Source organism: Perna viridis, chromosome 4 (genome assembly GCF_037379345.1).
Source record: "Perna viridis isolate PV_CMFRI_1.1 ecotype Kerala chromosome 4, ASM3737934v1, whole genome shotgun sequence".
NCBI lineage: Eukaryota > Metazoa > Mollusca > Bivalvia > Mytilida > Mytilidae > Perna > Perna viridis.
Genome location: NC_142448.1, coordinates 4,162,529 through 4,180,415, shown reverse-complemented (window position 1 = coordinate 4,180,415; position 17,887 = coordinate 4,162,529). Strand labels below are relative to the sequence as shown.

At 33.4% G+C, this 17,887-nt stretch overlaps 1 protein-coding gene across 1 annotated transcript in view; it reads left to right on the top strand.

Annotated features, from left to right (window-relative positions):
- The window catches only part of LOC148618495 (serine/threonine-protein kinase SMG1-like), a 110,034-nt gene that overhangs the window by 38,194 nt on the left and 53,953 nt on the right, over positions 1 to 17,887 (top strand). Inside the window, exons 28-46 of the mRNA XM_088577510.1 lie at positions 633 to 830; positions 1,084 to 1,243; positions 1,847 to 1,973; positions 2,336 to 2,896; positions 3,215 to 3,374; positions 3,950 to 4,010; positions 7,625 to 7,717; positions 7,948 to 8,136; positions 8,458 to 8,590; positions 8,816 to 8,986; positions 9,242 to 9,392; positions 9,724 to 9,943; positions 12,144 to 12,314; positions 13,065 to 13,196; positions 13,810 to 13,904; positions 14,147 to 14,245; positions 15,157 to 15,307; positions 16,208 to 16,297; positions 16,926 to 17,026. Coding sequence (XP_088433636.1) covers positions 633 to 830; positions 1,084 to 1,243; positions 1,847 to 1,973; positions 2,336 to 2,896; positions 3,215 to 3,374; positions 3,950 to 4,010; positions 7,625 to 7,717; positions 7,948 to 8,136; positions 8,458 to 8,590; positions 8,816 to 8,986; positions 9,242 to 9,392; positions 9,724 to 9,943; positions 12,144 to 12,314; positions 13,065 to 13,196; positions 13,810 to 13,904; positions 14,147 to 14,245; positions 15,157 to 15,307; positions 16,208 to 16,297; positions 16,926 to 17,026 — 3,063 coding nt within the window. The remainder of the gene's footprint in view (positions 1 to 632; positions 831 to 1,083; positions 1,244 to 1,846; positions 1,974 to 2,335; positions 2,897 to 3,214; positions 3,375 to 3,949; positions 4,011 to 7,624; positions 7,718 to 7,947; positions 8,137 to 8,457; positions 8,591 to 8,815; positions 8,987 to 9,241; positions 9,393 to 9,723; positions 9,944 to 12,143; positions 12,315 to 13,064; positions 13,197 to 13,809; positions 13,905 to 14,146; positions 14,246 to 15,156; positions 15,308 to 16,207; positions 16,298 to 16,925; positions 17,027 to 17,887) is intronic.

Genomic DNA, 17,887 nt, shown 5'->3' with positions numbered 1-17,887 from the left:
GATTTTGTTCAAATTTTGTAGGATTGTCATTTTGTTTTGACAAGTCTAAGTTTTACAAGAGTTATGGGGCTTTCACACTTTTTTTGGAGGCAAATTAGACAGAAGTGATGGGACTTCGTTGAATTAGTACATTCTACAATATATGGACACTTTGTAGATGCAACTCCTCTAAAACTGCTCTACTGATTTTGATAAAAATATGTAGGATTGTTAGTCACCATGTGTAGGTGATCATAATGCACTACCATTTTGATTAGGCAAATTTTACAGAAGATATGGGACATTGTTTAAATTTATACATATTACACATTGTGACTGCATTTCCTCAGAAACCACTCAAGGGATTATGTTCAAATTTTGTCTGATAGTCTCCATATGTAGTTGATTATATTGCCCTGCAGTTTTGTTTTGATCAGTTTTAAATTTTACAGGAGTTTTGGGGTTTTTGCACTCTTTATTTGCTGGGGGGAAGGAAACATATGGCTACATGTAGCAATCTTGTTTTTTTAAGGCAGTGGTGATATATTGTCCTTTTTCCAATGGAAAGCATGGTTCCATCAAGTTTTTTTTAAATTTATAATATGTAGGTAAATTTCTCTGGATTACATTTCAGAATTAAACTTCCATTTCAGAGCTCTATCTGAATTTGATTTGTACAATGTCCCTGGAGTAAAGGAGTATATGGAACTGGTACCAGGGGGATCATTAAACCAGGTTACTAAGGATGAGCTAGGGAAGAACAACATTACAGGAACCAGTGACAAACTGGATCATGTTCATCAATATTTTATTAGGGTTGCTTCTGCAGTTATGGACCAGAAACTAATGAAGTATGTAGAAACTTGGTGATGATTGTTTTTTTGTTCTTCTTTACTTCCTCTTATCAAGATTTTCTACTTTACTTTTAATTATTGTCTCCTGTATTAAAAAGTGGAAATCGAGAAAATGCCACTTGATCCAATTTTCTAGACAGATCTTAAGTTGATGACAGACTTTAAATTTCATACACATTAAAGTTGATTTAGAGATAAACCTGTTTTCCTGTTGCAGAAAATCCTAATCTTCATTTTCTTGTACATATAGATCTGAATATGCTCAGTGTTTGACTCAGACAGAGAAAATAACTGAGGATATGCTGAGAGTAACTTCCATCGAATGGCCAGTTTTATCATCCCAGAATATTCTTACTGAGTTGTATATTACCCACTTCATGAAGAGGCAGTTTGAGGACGAGGCTAGAAGAGTAAATATTAAATGACAAATATTTTGACAACACTGTGCTGGCTTAATGGTACTTCACTGTTGGTATCATTATCCACTGGTTTTCATGGATCTCAATTTAATTTTGCCACATGGTTCCAGTCTCCCAAAGGATTTTCAGTGTGATTTTGGGAGTTATGCACCAACTTTTGTAGAATTGGGTGACAAAATTTTGAGCAAAATAGGAGTCAGAAACAGCAATATTCATTTTATTCAACTTTGTATTAACTGCTCATTTCTTATGTCTAATTGCAAACTTTTAAGATCTTTGACCTCACAAATTCTGGTCAAATTTCTGTCCAGGATTTAATCCTAATCAAAATTAAGAGCTCAATCAAGTTTGAGTGTTGTATCTATTCTTTTCCCAGCTGCTCAGGGTTTGACCTCTGCAGTCACATCAAACTTTGCCTTGTGAATTATTTTATTTTTACATTTATCTTTATGATTTACGCAAAAGTGGTTTTAGGTTATAAGATTTTGTTGGACGGAATGATATTTTAAAAGTTATAAAGGTCTGCTTTAACGTAATTGATTTTAGTTTGTGTCCCAATATACATGATGTAAACATTTTACACTTGAATTTCAGCCTTTGCAGATGCCAATCAGTGGTGAATTTGTCTTGGACAAAGATGAACATGAAGTTAGCAACTTTTTACAAGTTCTGAGATTCCTGAATGTGCAACAACATCTTCCTGGGATAGAAAAAAAATCAAGTATATATACATTCTCATGCCTTTTTCTTGAAAAATATGCATGCCACAGTATTGCAATTTAGGTGTTTTTCTACAGTAACAATTTTTTGGTAAATTGATAAAGAGGTAAATTATCTTGACCTACCTATATGGAGCTAGATATATGTTTCCATATTAAATATAGTTACATTGTGTTCCTTTCTTGAGGGTTGCCATGGTTACCAGACCATATTTGTCTTTATGTTGCTGTAGGTTAAATTTAAATCAGATAGTTTACTTTAATATTGAACAATAAACTGAGATTAAAAAAATAGTTAAAGAATATTGTAAGAAAGAAAGATAATTCAGCAATCCCGTATTGATAACTTTGTACTTTATCATAGGTTTACTTGGTCAGCAGTTAAAGCTACAGCTTGGGATATCTAATCTGGCTAGAAAACAGGAAAATTACAATTTAGCTGAGAAACTATTGCTTCAACAAATCAACTTATTGTCTGATGGAGCTGTTGAGAATGGACGGTTATCTAAAAAAGACACTCTATTACCTGCCCTAACTCGTCTAAGGGGGAACCAGTCTGCAGTTTGTCAGTTGGATGTGTTACAAGTAGAAAGAGCTACAGCTAAGTTACTTCAAGCAACAGGACAACTGAAGGATGGAATTGATGTCATCAGTAACAGTATTGTAGGTCATGTATGTTCTGACCTTCAGAAAGATGTCAAGGACAAAAGTATGTTGTTGAGTTGTAATGACTTGAGTTCAAGGTCACTTTTGACCTTAGTTAAATGGCTACAGATAGATCATAAGAACCTGTCTATGTTGACCAGTCAGTTACGGAATGAGGGTGACATTTCTGTATTAACTCACAATGTGCAGCTTTTGTTAGAGGTTGAAGTAAGGGGAAGCAGGAAGAAGTTAGGAATTGTCATTGAAGATTCAGAAACAGGTAGGAAATTACCAAGAAAACCTTACTTGCCTTCAAATTCTTTGTTGTAATTTTTTCTCCTTTAAAACAGTAGTTGTAGATCAAATTAAGCCTTCTAGGTTGATTTTTTTTGTCCCATTAGTTCAAGATTAATACAAAGTTACTTCTATCAGTGTTTGTGCTTTAAAGATAATGGTACTGTATTTACCATGGTCTTGATTTCTTCTTATATGGTCTGAACTGTTTCAATTTTATGACATAGTACATTTACTTTGTAATGTATTTATTGACATGTATTCATTGAAATATATGATTAATTGCTTTCAATTGTGTTTGTAGATTTAAAGATTGGTGACAATCCCATTCTGTCTCACAGTGACAAGGTCATAGGTCAACTGCTCCATCTAAGTACAATGGAATGTCCTACCCTGAGTAAATCCTGGTTTACATTGGCTGGATGGTGCTACAAGTGGGGCAGGAAGTCTGTTGATAATGCAAGGTAAATTTACTTACAACAAAACATTTCCTCAGATATCTAATTCATAATTTTTTTAAATTTAAGAATTATGAGAAGAAAAAAAATGGTCATTAATCAGATCAGTCATGTCATCACAATCTGACAAAAAACTTGACAGGCTTTGTCAGACGATTACATATAGAAACGTCTAATGTCAAATTTGTTTTAAGTGAAGGAGGAGCAAGTGTGCTATCATATGGGGATTATCTCTTGTTACATTACCAGTAACAGGGTAATTTATTCATTAAGTTTGTGAAAAATCCTTTCCATACTTAAAGAAATTGTAAATATGCTTAACTTATTAACTTGTTACTTGATCAATGCTATCCAACTGTTAGACTGATGACATGAGTAGTGAATGACATATTGCTTAGTTGACTCTCTGGTGTTCTATAGGTTATGAAAGTTTTACTTTATTACTAAAGTGTTCACACCAGGAACCAGTTTAGTGTGTAATGCTAAATAAAGGAGATTTGTAATAACATAATCTATTAACCCTGCTGCATCCCAATGAGAAAATTGTTTGTATTACATTTGTTAAAATATTATATTTATAGCCATGGCAGTGTAGAACTTCTAACAGATGAAAAGGCAGAGATTCTCTCTCTACTACCTAAGGTATTCTTAGCTTAAAAGTTAAATAATTTTCATAATAATTTAGTGCCTTAGTTATAATTGGTTTCAGGAATATGTTGACTAAAAGCTTAGACATGTATTGAACAAGGAAGTCGATTCTATCATTTAAAGAAGACCATTCATTAGTAGTCATGGAAAGGCTCACCAAACCAGACAAAATGGTTGGCACGGTTGCCCAAAAATGTTAGAGATTCACCCTTCTCAACCTCCAGGCCAAGTTTGGTTGCCCTACAGTAGCAAGGATTTTCACCTTCTCACTTCGTCATCCTTGGAGAAGTCTGTTAAATCAAGCAATTTCATATCCTTCTTAGTATCATTTTGTCATATTATACAAACTGGTTACCTTATATATTTGCCTTTAAGTCAGATTTTTGGGACTAAATTTTTAATTGCTGGGAAGAGTTTCCACTTAAAGGCGATATATCATATGAACTAAAATTTTCAGTTTGAAAATGTCAAAAGCTGGATAATTGACATGAGTGTGGCACCAACTTTGAACATGCAGCCAGACCGGTGCTGTTTACCACAATGTTAAATTGTAAACATTAGTTTTAGAAAGGTTGTCTTGATCTTCTACATTTTGCAGCTAAAATATGATGCAGTAAAAGAATATTTACTGTTTAGTCTTTATTTAGCCACAATACTGGCCATTAATGATTTTATTCAAGAATTTAATTACTAACAACTATAAAAACAACTCTGGCTTGTAATTATTTAACATTTATTGAAGCTTTCAAAACAGACAGGTAAACTCATTGTAATTAAGGAATGTTAGCGATGCAGCTGTCAGAAAACAGTCCAACTTATAAGCGGGTCAAAGCTAGGTTCCAGAAATTATGGACTGAAAAAGAGGGTCCAACTTATAGGCGGATTAACTTATACTCGAGTATATACTGTATTCTTAAAGCAAAAAAAATTGTCTGTTTAGGGTTACATTCCTCCCAAAATTAGGGTAGGTAGGTAGGCATTTTCATTTTTTTTTTTCATTTTATTTTTTCTTGACTAAAGTTGAGCCTATATTTGTAATTTAGCATCATGTTTAAGTCATGAAAGTGTTTGGTTTTAAGTAGAAAGTTTAATTTTTAACATACACACCTATTAATCATGTCTTTTAATTACAATACATTTATTTTTTGTAGGAATTTTGAACAAAATATAAGTACACTGTATTTTAAAATGTTACCTGCAAATATATTTTAAAAAGTTACAAATTTCTCTGTTCATTGATGTATTTTCTGAAAGACAAAGTGAAAAATGTATTTTTTGAAAGGCAAGGTGAAAAATGCATATTTATATGAATAAAGTGTTGTCAAAATGTTTCATTCATATGTTTTATTAAACTTTAAGTATGAAGAATGTCTGACCTGTATGTTATAGATGTACAAATGTATGTCTGGTACCGTAATATAAGTGGCAACAGTCATTGTAAATGTTTTTCTATCTACTTCTTCATGATAGAGCTCAAAAAGCTCTGTAAGTACAATCAGTCTACGTGGAAGCGCTGACACGAGAGATTAGCTTTCTTGGTGACAGCATTTATTATATTTTAGTGCCATGATACTCGTGGCTTCCATTGTGCTCATCATCAGTAATACACTTGGATTTACGTGACGTAAATCAGTCTCCTATTCAAACGCTACTGTGACCTGGTTTTAAACATACTTTCGGTTTTACCGGAAATGATCCGTATTATACCAGAAATTGGTGGAAATTAGCAATTTTGTTAATTTTGGAGAAAAAATGTATTAGGGTCAGTTAGGAAACCCGTAACAGATATATTTTGTTTTTGGCCTAACAAAATGCCTTTAACCTGCTGATTGTACTGACTATATGTTTGTGATATACAGTTAATCCACTTTTAATTAGTCACCTCAACAAAAAATGTTCAAAGAGGTGTCAATGCGATTAAAATTGGCATTAATTAAAGTTAACTCAATACTTGAACATGGCTAAATGCAAGATTTGATGACTTGCATCCCTGTTATTTCATATTCTATATTCACATAATAAGGTAGCTAGTGTCTAAAAGGTGTAGAGTGCCAGAATTGATATTAAGAGAACGGCAGTCTTTTATTTACACTTTTGACTATGACATTGGAAATAGTGGGAAAAAGAACAGATAAAAACATATTCCAAGCTTAAGAATAGTTACACATAATATTGATAAAATACTGTCATTACTGAATACACGTGCTTGGTTCAAATTAGGTTGACCTTTTGTCCTGACATGCAGGTGCTTGGTTCTAATTAGCTTGACCTTTTGTCCTTATATAATGCATGGAGTGTACATGAAAATAACAGAAAATGAGAAAAACATGATAAATTCAGAGATTTGCTAGATACAGTAGAGTTGGAATAAAACGAATCTCAGGGGACTCTCTTAGTTACTTTGTTATATACATTGTTCTTTATATCAGAATTTTTTTTTTCAAAATAGGATTATCTCCCCTTTTTTTTTTTTTAAAGTAGCAATATTAATGCATTTTTTTCTAGTAAATTAAATAATTGTTTTGTAATGTGTATTTATTATAAATGATGAACAAAAAAGAAAACAATTGTTTTTGTTGTTGTTTTTATAAACTCGCATACCTTCTCTTTTATCAGAGTACTATCCTATCCTTGTTAAGTGTATGTGAGAGACACAGAACAAAGATAAGCATCACATGGATAATCTGTCACATATTAAGGAAATCTGTTTTCTCTCTATTCAATTATGTGAAGAATTTTATTCTTCAAACCTTTTCGAGTCTGCAGTAATTTACACTGCAGTAATTTACACAGCATATTCCACTGCTTGGGGTTTTGATAGAACTACCAACTTACCTAATCATTAAATCAAAAGTGATACAAGTTCACAATCTGGGATGTTCTTGGGCTAAATTTTTAGATGGCTTTGGTGTCATTTTTTTATTGATATTTTAATGAGTAATAAAACAAAAATACAGGTAATATTAGCTGATCTTCTAACTGTGTGTTCATCAACCGTGAAATTGTTGATTAATCAATTACCGTGAGTAGCAGACAACTGGTGTCCAATGTTTACATAACAATTAAATTTCCCCTTCGTTTTATCCAGCAATAAATTTGTCGCCGGGCCCTAAGAAATACTTTGTTATATCCCTGATTTCGCTATAACGAATTCGTTATATCAATGACGAAGTGCATTAGTTTTAAAACACTGGGACTGGGAAATTTGTTCTAATTTGTTATAAACCTGAATTCGTTATAAGCCTGTACGCGATAAGTGAACACTACTGTATATAGCTTTATATTCCTGTACATGAATATATAAATTGAATGTAGCTTAAGGTGGGAGCTTAAATGACAGATTTTATATACATAAATATTATTTGCTGTGGAAGAGTAATATTACAACGTATCAACTTCTTTATTTTCACTCCGCCCTCAAGTCAATGATGTAACTTCTCTCTACTTTGCTAGTTAAATGGCAGTATTTTCCCTATCATTTTCTTGCTAATAGTAAGTTTTTTTTATGGATTTAACTTAGTAAAAATTGGTTTAAAGAAGATTTAAATGTACATCAAAAAATTTTCGGAAGCATACCATATCTAAAATTAGAGATTTACACTTTTTAGGGAACCAGTAATGAAGAAACCAGTAAAGTATTGACAGTATTGAGTCAGATCCATACATCATTCAGTAGTGAAGAAGACATTAGTGAAGACCAGGTATACAGTCATTATATACAGTACCAGCTACAGTCCATCAATAGAATTAAAGCTTAACTGGTATTCTATGGAGTTAAATGGAAATACGACAGTTTCCAATTGATTTCTCATGAATAACGGGCTCATGCCTCATAAAACCATGTATTATCAGATGAAATAGGGGATTTATTGTATAGTTGATCTTTACAAGCATATCTGGTAAATATTGTTCCAATTTACTGTTATTTTAGAATGAGATAGATGAAGGAGCTGAAACAACGAGGAAACAGTTACTGTCCTGTTGTCTATCCCTACAGATCGCTAATGAGGAATGTATAGATAAATTACTTAATGTATGGAAATGCGTGGTACAGAGGGTGTACCACTACTATCAACTCTCGGCCAAGGCTTACTTCACATACCTTCAACTTAATGGAGAGGTTTGTAACATAAAGGAAATGTGTCTATTGTTTTCAGCTATAAATGTACATATGTCATAACTAAACTGTGCTTTGTAATGTTTGGCTTGCCAACATGTATCGATATTAAATAATGGAAATTCTTTGTCTGTCAAATCTGATATTTTTTTAGGATTTATTATAAAAAAAAACTTTGCTGAAAGTAGATGCTCAATATTGAAAATACAATGTATAGTGTTGTATTTTGTTGATTTCATCTAATTAATTTTACATAAATGTAATGTTTTGTAATTTATGTTTAACTATGAATGTCAAGAACTAACAATGAGCATTACTTTATAGAGAGCCCAGAGTGATGAGGATGGGAATGTGATAGGAACATTAAGATTGCTTAGGTTACTGGTAAAACATGCCTGGGAACTGAGAAATGTACTAGAAGCAGGGTTAGCTAAAACACCAACTGCTCCATGGAAAGGTTTGTCTGCATTAATACATGTAGTTCTCTATTTACTGATAAATCTTGTTTGACTAGGAAAGATCTGTCCATGCTCAGTATTAAAGAATACAGACTTTTCTTACTGCTTTCTTTCGATATCACTTTTTGTCAATCTGTTATATGCATGTCTTTTTGTTTTTCTTTTGTTTGTTTGTTTTGGTTATCTGTAGACAGTCAATCTATGACAGTGATTGATAATTTCAGGTATAATTCCGCAGCTGTTTTCTCGTCTTAGTCACCCAGAGCTTTATGTTAGACAGAGTGTATCAGATCTGTTATGTCGTGTGGCACATGATGCTCCTCATCTAATAGTTTACCCAGCTGTTGTTGGGTCATCATCTTTCAAATCTGACAGTAAAGAGTCAACTAGAGAGGGTAAGACTGAAATCTGTTATGTTCAAGTCTGAGAATCTCAAAATGAACTAACAAGCTTTAATGTTTTATAAATGCAACTCATTACCAAGATTTCTGACATTTATATTCACAATTTTAATTGATGGAGAATAGAAAAGTGTTCTAACTGACTTTGAACTGGAAACTTATTTTGAACTGTAGTTTGGCTAAAGATGTCCATTTGAATATTATTGGCAGAATTGGATAGCTTGTCAGAATAGTATTTTTTTGTGACAGGTTTATTAAACACTTACCTGACTGAATTGGATGAAGATGGGGAGGAATATAACTCACAAGGAGAAGAGGATGTTGAGGAAGACCCTTCTAGTAAAATGTTACAGGGATGTCTAACCTCCATTGTAGAGACATTAGCTTATAATAATCCAAGGTTAGTAACTGTAACTTGATTATTGGATTTCTGCAAAGTACCAAATATACTGCAAATTTCTATTTGTTGTACCACTGTTTTGATGAGTAACCTCTCATCAGCAGCATTAGAACCAAATATAAAGGAAGATCTAAATCCAAAAAATAATTATATACAAAGAAGTACTCAAAACCAAAACTTTTGAAATACCAAGAGGTTATAACATTATAGATCTAATTGATTTGACATAATTACCTTATTCATATGAATGACTTTAATTTTGGGAGTGTGAAATAGAAGTTAAGTATCAGTCTTAAATTTTTCATTTGAGGTATGGAATGTATTTTTACAGAATGATTTCTGAGGTAAAACAGTTGGTACAGGAATTAAGAAGGATAACTCTATTATGGGATGAGTTATGGCTTGGAACATTAAACCAACAACACCCTGATGTCTCACGTAAACTCCAACAGTTGGAGAGTGAAGTTAAAAAGGTCAATACAAATTCAGCTCTCACTAAGGATGAGAAGATGGCCATCATCAGAGAGAAGCACAAAACTATCATGAAACCTGTAAGTATTCATAAACTTGACTATAATAAGTGAATGGATCTCTCTGAAATTGTATCACAAATGCCATACTACAAAATGAAGGCTGGGATTTGGGAGTTATGACTTTAATGGTTTATGATAATTAACCAAAAAGAGGTTTGACTTAACAGTTTAGGAATTAGAGCAAAAGGGACATCTTCGATTCTTTGATTGCAATCAAAATTCAGAGCTGTAACAAACTTGAATGGCTATTAATGTGTTTGTACTAGCCTTATTTGCTCAGACTTGATGTCTGCGGTCGTATCAGGCTGCACCCTGCAAAGCTTTCATTTTCGTAAAAGTGTTGTTTGCAAATACTTATCACAGCTTCTTGATATTGTCATCTTAGGCATGCTGTTAAAGCAACTGTGAGCATAGCCCTATTATTCAGACCAATTGTTGTCAGCAGGGTTGGACTGTGAGATGTTTTTTGTAGGTTTGTAATGTGAGATCTTTTGTTGTCGCAGGGTTGGACTGTGAGAAGTTTTTTGTAGGTTTGTAATGTGAGATCTTTTGTTGTCGCAGGGTTGGACTGTGAGATGTTTTTTGTAGGTTTGTAATGTGAGATCTTTTGTTGTCGCAGGGTTGGACTCTGAGATGTTTTTTGTAGGTTTGTAATGTGAGATCTTTTGTTGTTAGCAGGGTTGGACTGTGAGATTTAATGTTGTCTGTAGGTTTGTAATGTGAGATCTTTTGTTGTCAGCAGGGTTGGATTGTGAAAGATTGACTGTTCATTGTTGGTGTTTAATCCCCAGGCAGCAATATTTCAGCTGTATCTGGGAGATGAACATGAAATGGTGATGAAATGAAAAATGGGATTGGACACAATTATAATGAGGTGGACAAATTTTGATTGCCATTGGAACTACACAGAGGGAGATAAGGTCAGGCAATTTAACCTCCTGTGGAAGAGTGGAAAACTACTCCTATTGAATACCATGGCAGAGTTTTTTAACATGAAAGGAATGTGACATCTTTCCCAACACGTTGCACCACTATGGTTTGCAGTCAGGTTTTCTGTATTATGGCCTGACGACCCCAGCATGTAGCATGCCAGGGGTACCCCCATTCCGCCACCTGAGACACATAAGTCAGTTGCTCTGTGGGCAGAGCGCCCTATTCCCCAGACAGGGTTTTAGGCACTATTTAGTTGCCTTTTACAACAAGCTTAGCGCTGCTACAGGCCTATTGTTTTGACACCAAGACCCACACAGGGCGGGGTTGTACTGCGAGATTTAATGTTGTCAGCAGTGTTGTACTATGAGATCTTTTGTTAGTTATCTCTATTTTGTTTAAAATCCCTTTGATATCTATTGTTACAACAGGTTTGTACTTTGATATCTATTGTTACAACAGGGTTGTATTTTGATATCTATTGTTAGCAGGGTTGTACTTTGATATCTATTGTTACAACAGGGTTGTACTTTGATATCAATTGTTAGCAGGGTTGTACTTTGATATCTATTGTTACAACAGTGTTGTACTTTGATATCTATTGTTAGCAGGGTTGTACTTTGATATCTATTGTTACAACAGGGTTGTACTTTGATATTTATTGTTACAACAGGGTTGTACTTTGATATCTATTGTTACAACAGGGTTGTACTTTGATATCAATTGTTAGCAGGGTTGTACTTTGATATGTATTGTTACAACAGGGTTGTACTTTGGTATCTATTGTTACAACAGGGTTGTACTTAGATATCTATTGTTAGCAGGGTTGTACTTTGATATCTATTGTTACAACAGGGTTGTACTTTGGTATCTATTGTTACAACAGGGTTGTACTTTGATATCTATTGTTACAACAGGGTTGTACTTTGGTATCTATTGTTACAACAGGGTTGTATTTTGATATCTATTGTTTGATATGTATTGTTACAACAGGGTTGTACTTTGATATCTATTGTTAGCAGGGTTGTACTTCGATATCTATTGTTAGCAGGGTTGTACTTTGATATGTATTGTTACAACAGGGTTGTACTTTGGTATCTATTGTTACAACAGGGTTGTACTTTGATATCTATTGTTACAGTAGTGTTGTACTTTGATATTATTAGCAGGGTTGTACTTTGATATGTATTATTGTCTGTCATGCTATAATAAGTTATAATTATGGTCAGATTTGTTTAGTTTTCTAAGAAGAAAATGTCTTAATATATTTAATATTTTTCTGCCATAGACACTGTATGCCTTGGAGAAACTACAAGAGATAACATGCCAGACTCCAGAAACCCCACAGGAGGAATGGTTTCAAGATACGTATGGTAAATTGATAGATGCTGCAATGGAGAAATTACGTAATCCAACCAACCCTAGTCATCCAAATAACAGCTGGCAACTATTTAAACAAGTAAGTTTTGGTGTAAAAGTGTATGACTATGGGACCATATTACAAAATTCCACAAATGGAACAATTTGATGGATTTAAAGGTTGTTGACCCTAACTTTTTTAGGAATTAAGGGTTAAGACAGGTAAGAAATAAGCTTTTTCTCAACTGTGTAAATTGCTTACATGTTATGACTTGTTGCTTATTTTAATTTTTTTTACCAGTTTCGTTCAGTTCAGAACTTAATTGTATGCCTTATACTCAGAGCTCATACTTGCCCATCTGTTTAGGGTTAAACCTCTGAAGTCCTATGAAGCTTTGCCCTTCAAAGCATTTTATTAGTTCATGTTGGGAAAATCGATAGAAAGAAATTCAGAAATGAAATAATCCTTATCACAAGGCCTGCAGAGGTACCACTAGCTAAAAGTATGACAGCATCTAACAAAGTTATTGCTCTTGAACAATCAAAACTGACAATCTATACAATATTTTGGTAATTTTTTATATTAAACTTAAAGAACAGACATGATTTTGGTTTTTAGCAGAATTTACCTTTTTTTTCATATCTGAATTTTACTATTACAATTCTACTTTTACCATATGTTTACTTCCAATTGTGTCAATTTCAGCCTTAATGGTTTGGTAAAATCTTGTCTGTAATAGATGGACAGAACTTTCAATAAAAGCCACTAGTTTATTTTTGGATTGACCTTGCTATTTTTACAATATGTAAGGTAATTATTGATGATTGATATTTTTTTCTTTCTAACTAGCTGCATGCCAGCTTGCAACAAAAAGCCCAGAAAAGAAGCAGTCTGATTTTGAGAATGGAGAAGATAAGTCCAGCATTGCAGTCCTTGAAGGGTACTGTCATAGCTATGCCTGGTCTTGGAATGTCTGGAAAGGTACTGCACTGCAATTACAATTTTTTTTTTTTAGATCAGCTGTATTTCTGTAACATATGGTAATGTTTTTTCTTCACTTTTTGAAATTGAAGATATTTTCAGATGGTAATAAATGTGTGACTGATTATCATTAATTTTATATCTCTTTAAGGTTCTAGAAGTTTATGCATTTAGCTAACAAGTTTATACATGTAGCTATTATTCTCTCTGAAAGGTTCTAGCTAAGAAATTTATACATGTAGCTATTATTTTTTATATTTCTTAAAAAGATTTCAAAGATTTTGGAAAGAGAAACACAGTGTCAATGGATTTTTTCTTGAATTAAGCTTCCCTCAGGAAAACTCCAAATGAAGATCAATTTTTCCGCAATAAAAATCTGCTTTTCAAAACATATCAAATCCTTTCAGGAATTATAAAAATTAAAACTTTCTACTTACCCAATGGAAAGTGGAACATAAACAACTTTCCCACAGGAAATTGTACTTACCCCAGGTGATGGGAAAGTGGAATTCTAGGACACTGAACTGTCTGAAATCAAAATAAAGTTGGTTCTGGCATTTGTACAGTATAACATGTGGATTGTATTTGATATAAGTTTTAATTGTTATTTCAGATGGTATCAGTGGAGTCTGTATCTAACACAGTACAGATTCTGCCAACAAAAACTAAACCAAAGAAATTGGTTTTACTAGGATCTGATGGGAAACGGTATGTAAACTTTCCTATATTCAGTTTATAAACTTTGTTATTCATTTTATCTGGTTAACTCTAGGAATATTATTCATTATACCCTGACTCAGTGACTGGCAGGGGTGTAGCTGCCTATACGCAAGTATGCAGTTGCATGACAATGCTTGCAACTTCTTGTATCAAAATGAAAAAATGAATAAAATTTTTCAAAAAACATCTTGCATATTCAAACTTTAATCTTTGAAAACTTATATTTCTAGTTACCCATACCTGTTTAAAGGATTGGAAGATCTACACTTGGATGAGAGAATCATGCAGTTTCTTAGCATTGTTAACAATATGTTTGTCAGTAACTCTAGGTAATGGTAGTAATATTTAAGTAAAGATTCTGGTAATATATTTCATATTGATATAATATTTACCCACTAAATCTGTTTTGTATTTCCTAATTCTTTGTTTCTTGTTGAGATAAGATCTTAATGGAGATACCTATTTAGAGATTATGGTAACCAATGCATACACTATACTCGGCGTCACATCAATAACATACTGTTAAAATTTGAATAAAAATATTTTCTACGACTTTATTAACACCTACCGTCGTTTAAATTGTCTTAAATGACTTGCTCATTCGTTTAGCCAAACGGCTTCTCCCTAAACGAGTCGCTTATTAGCTTAAATCATGCGTAACAAATCCTTACGGGAAAATCCCATACTAATATCCGCCATGTTGGTTTCTACGGGACGATTTGTTTACAAACGAAATTCGTAAGTTCCCGTCGAACTCCGGTGACAATCGTCTGCTTGATCAACTTCTCGGTATTGGACGTTGGCGTAAAATAAATCCGAGATATCCGAAATAACGCCGAAATGCATTCTGGGTTCTTCGGTTTTTGGACAAACCATTTAAACGTAAACAACATCTCCTAGCAACCCGATCACTGTAAACATGGCCGACTTTTTACAATGTAAATATTGGCACCAAGAATTAAAATCTGACCGGAATTTAACGATTCAGTGTTTAGGGAGAAGCCGTTTGGCTAAACGAATGAGCAAGTCATTTGAGACAATTTAAACGACGGTAGGTGTCAATAAAGTCGTAGAAAATATTTTTATTCAAATTTTAACAGTATGTTATTTATGTGACGCCGAGTATAGATTTTTATCATATTTTTTTTGTTTGACTTGTGTGTAATATACTGAATTGTAATAAGTTCGGAAAGGTGTTTGTTTTGTTAGCTTTCGTAAAGTTTATATTTTTTTGTTTAAGCGGAGAGCAGCAACTTTACAGAGCAAGACATTACTCTGTGACACCTCTGGGACCTAGATCTGGGCTGATTCAATGGGTTGATGGCTCTACTCCTCTATTTAGTCTGTATAAGAGATGGCAACAGAGAGAAGCTCTAGCCCAATCACTAAAGGTAAGCAAGACCAAATTTGAAAATAATAATATAACCGAAGAGTTATCACTTATAAAAGCCTCTTAAGTGCAACTCCTCCAAACTACATAAGTGATTTGGTTCAAATTTCGTAGGAAGGTTAGGCATCATAAGTAGATGTTAATGAAGGAATGTAATTATTTCCAGATTACTCAAAGGGAGAGAATCCAAATAAATGGTTTGTCCATATAACATTTACTGTTATTCTCTTTGTGAGCTTCTTCACAGTATTTCTTGTTTTTACTTCATCAATTTTTGCCGTGTACTAATTATCCCTTCACCTTAAGGTGTTTGGGCATTATGTTTTATGTTTTCATATATAGTCCCATAAATAAGTTATTTTTCTTTTGTACTAAATCTTACAATTCTTTGAGGGAATGATTTGAAACTTGGGCTTAAGCTTTATCTTGATTGTAGCATGTTTAAGCTATTCGGCAGGGTCGCACAGCTACTTCCTTTTGGAAGGGTTTATTGCATTTCTGAGTTTTTGTGGGTTTTCATAATTTTTTTGTCTAAAAAATGGCAACTCTTTTTGAACATGATTTTAAAATTGATGTGCAGTTTCAGCTTAGTAAGTTGTAGTTGTATTATCTTCGTTGACTTCCTGTTTCATATTTTGTCCTGTTCAAATTAGTCCTGACAAAATTGTTTTAAATGGACAATTTCAAAGGTATTTTGCAGAACATGATTTTAAGTTTTGATATTAGTTAATGATACTTTCCAGTGAGTTGATTTAATTGGTAGAAAAGCTTGGTAAGCAAAGATATTCTGTGTACCTATCTTCTGGCAAAATGTGGATACTACACAACTTTTTTAGATGATAATGTGGTATTCAGTGAAACAAAGTTTTCTTTTTCCATAATGATTTGATTTTAATTTCAGAACCAGACATCAACTAATAACACCACACCATCTATACTACGTCCCAGTGAAATATTCTACAACAAATTGACACCTGCTCTCAGAGATAAGGTAAATCTTGCTGTATCATTTTTTTATTTCTTCTATGGAGCATTTAGTGGAATAACTATTAAAGTTTTGAAGATGTTACATATGTAGCATCTTAAGTATGAAAACTTGTCATCATTTCAAATAGTACCAATATATTCTTAGAATATACAGCTATGAATTTTCACAAAGAGAAAAGATTGAATAACAGATATATGATCTCCAGGGCAAGGATCTCTGTGGATGTCATCCCACACTTATTCCAGAAAAATACTGAAGTGTGACAGTCACTTGTCAAGAATGGTATTAAACATTGATATTATTATAGGGTATAACCAGCCATGAGACGTTGATATTATTGGAGGGTATAACCAGCCACGAGACGTTGATATTATTTCAGGGTATAACCAGCCACGAGATGTTCATATTATTACAGGATATAACCAGCCACGAGATGTTCATATTATTACAGGGTATAACCAGCCACGAGACACTGATATTATTACAGGGTATAACCAGCCACAAGACATTGATATTATTACAGGGTATAACCAGCCACGAGACATTGATATTATTACAGGGTATAACCAGCCACGAGACATTGATATTATTACAGGGTATAACCAATCACGAGACATTGACATTATTACAGGGTATAACAAATCTTGAGAACAGGAAGGAGTGGCCACTGAGTGTTTTGAAGTCTGTGTTACAGGAACTAATTACTGAAACACCTGCTGATCTCTTGTCAAGGTAAAGACTCACTTATCTCAAATATAAAGTTGAAAATGAAATGGTGCCAATTTACATGGAAGAGTATTATTCAAGCATGTGTTAGTTTATATGAATATGGGATACCTGATAAGGTCAACCTAGTCTTTCAATCTTTTCATATTTCTATGTTTATGTAATTAGTCTCCAATTTTTTACTGGCCAAAACAAAAGAGTACTATAGTTTAAGATTCTGTGTGCCAAAAAAAAGAGGGCTATAGTTTTAAGTTTTGTGTGCCAAAACAAAAGAGGACTATAGTTTAAGTTTTAAGGTTCTGTGTGCCAAAACAAAAGAGGGCTTTAGTTTCAGATTCTGTGCCAAAACAAAAGAGGGCTATAGTTTTCAGTTATGTGTGCCAAAACAAAAGAAAACTTGAGTTATAGGTTCTCTGTGCCCATTACATTAATGTATCTTAGTGCTATTGGGTTGTAGGTTCTGTGTGCCCATTACATTAATGTATCTTAGTTGGTTGTATGGCATGTAAGATTTCCTACACACAAAAACTTTCTGTTTGCCAGTATAATATGTTGGGGTTTTTTGAGGGTTTGTAAATTTTTTTCCCAAAAATCTCTACAATCCTTTCTTGGAATGATGTGAAATTCAGTATGCAGCTTTATTTTGCAGCTTGTGTTTTTGGCTCTATTGCACAGCTGCTGATTACTTGATTGAAGGTGTTTTGAGTATAAGGGCGTGCTTGTTAAGTTTTGTCAAAAAATCTCAGTAACCCTTCATTGCAATGATTAAAAATTGGTTTTGCAGTTAACATTAAATTCTTAGCATGGATGCTGACACCAGGAAAGCAATAGCTAAGTCTCCCCTTCTGTGACTTTATGCAGGGTAAA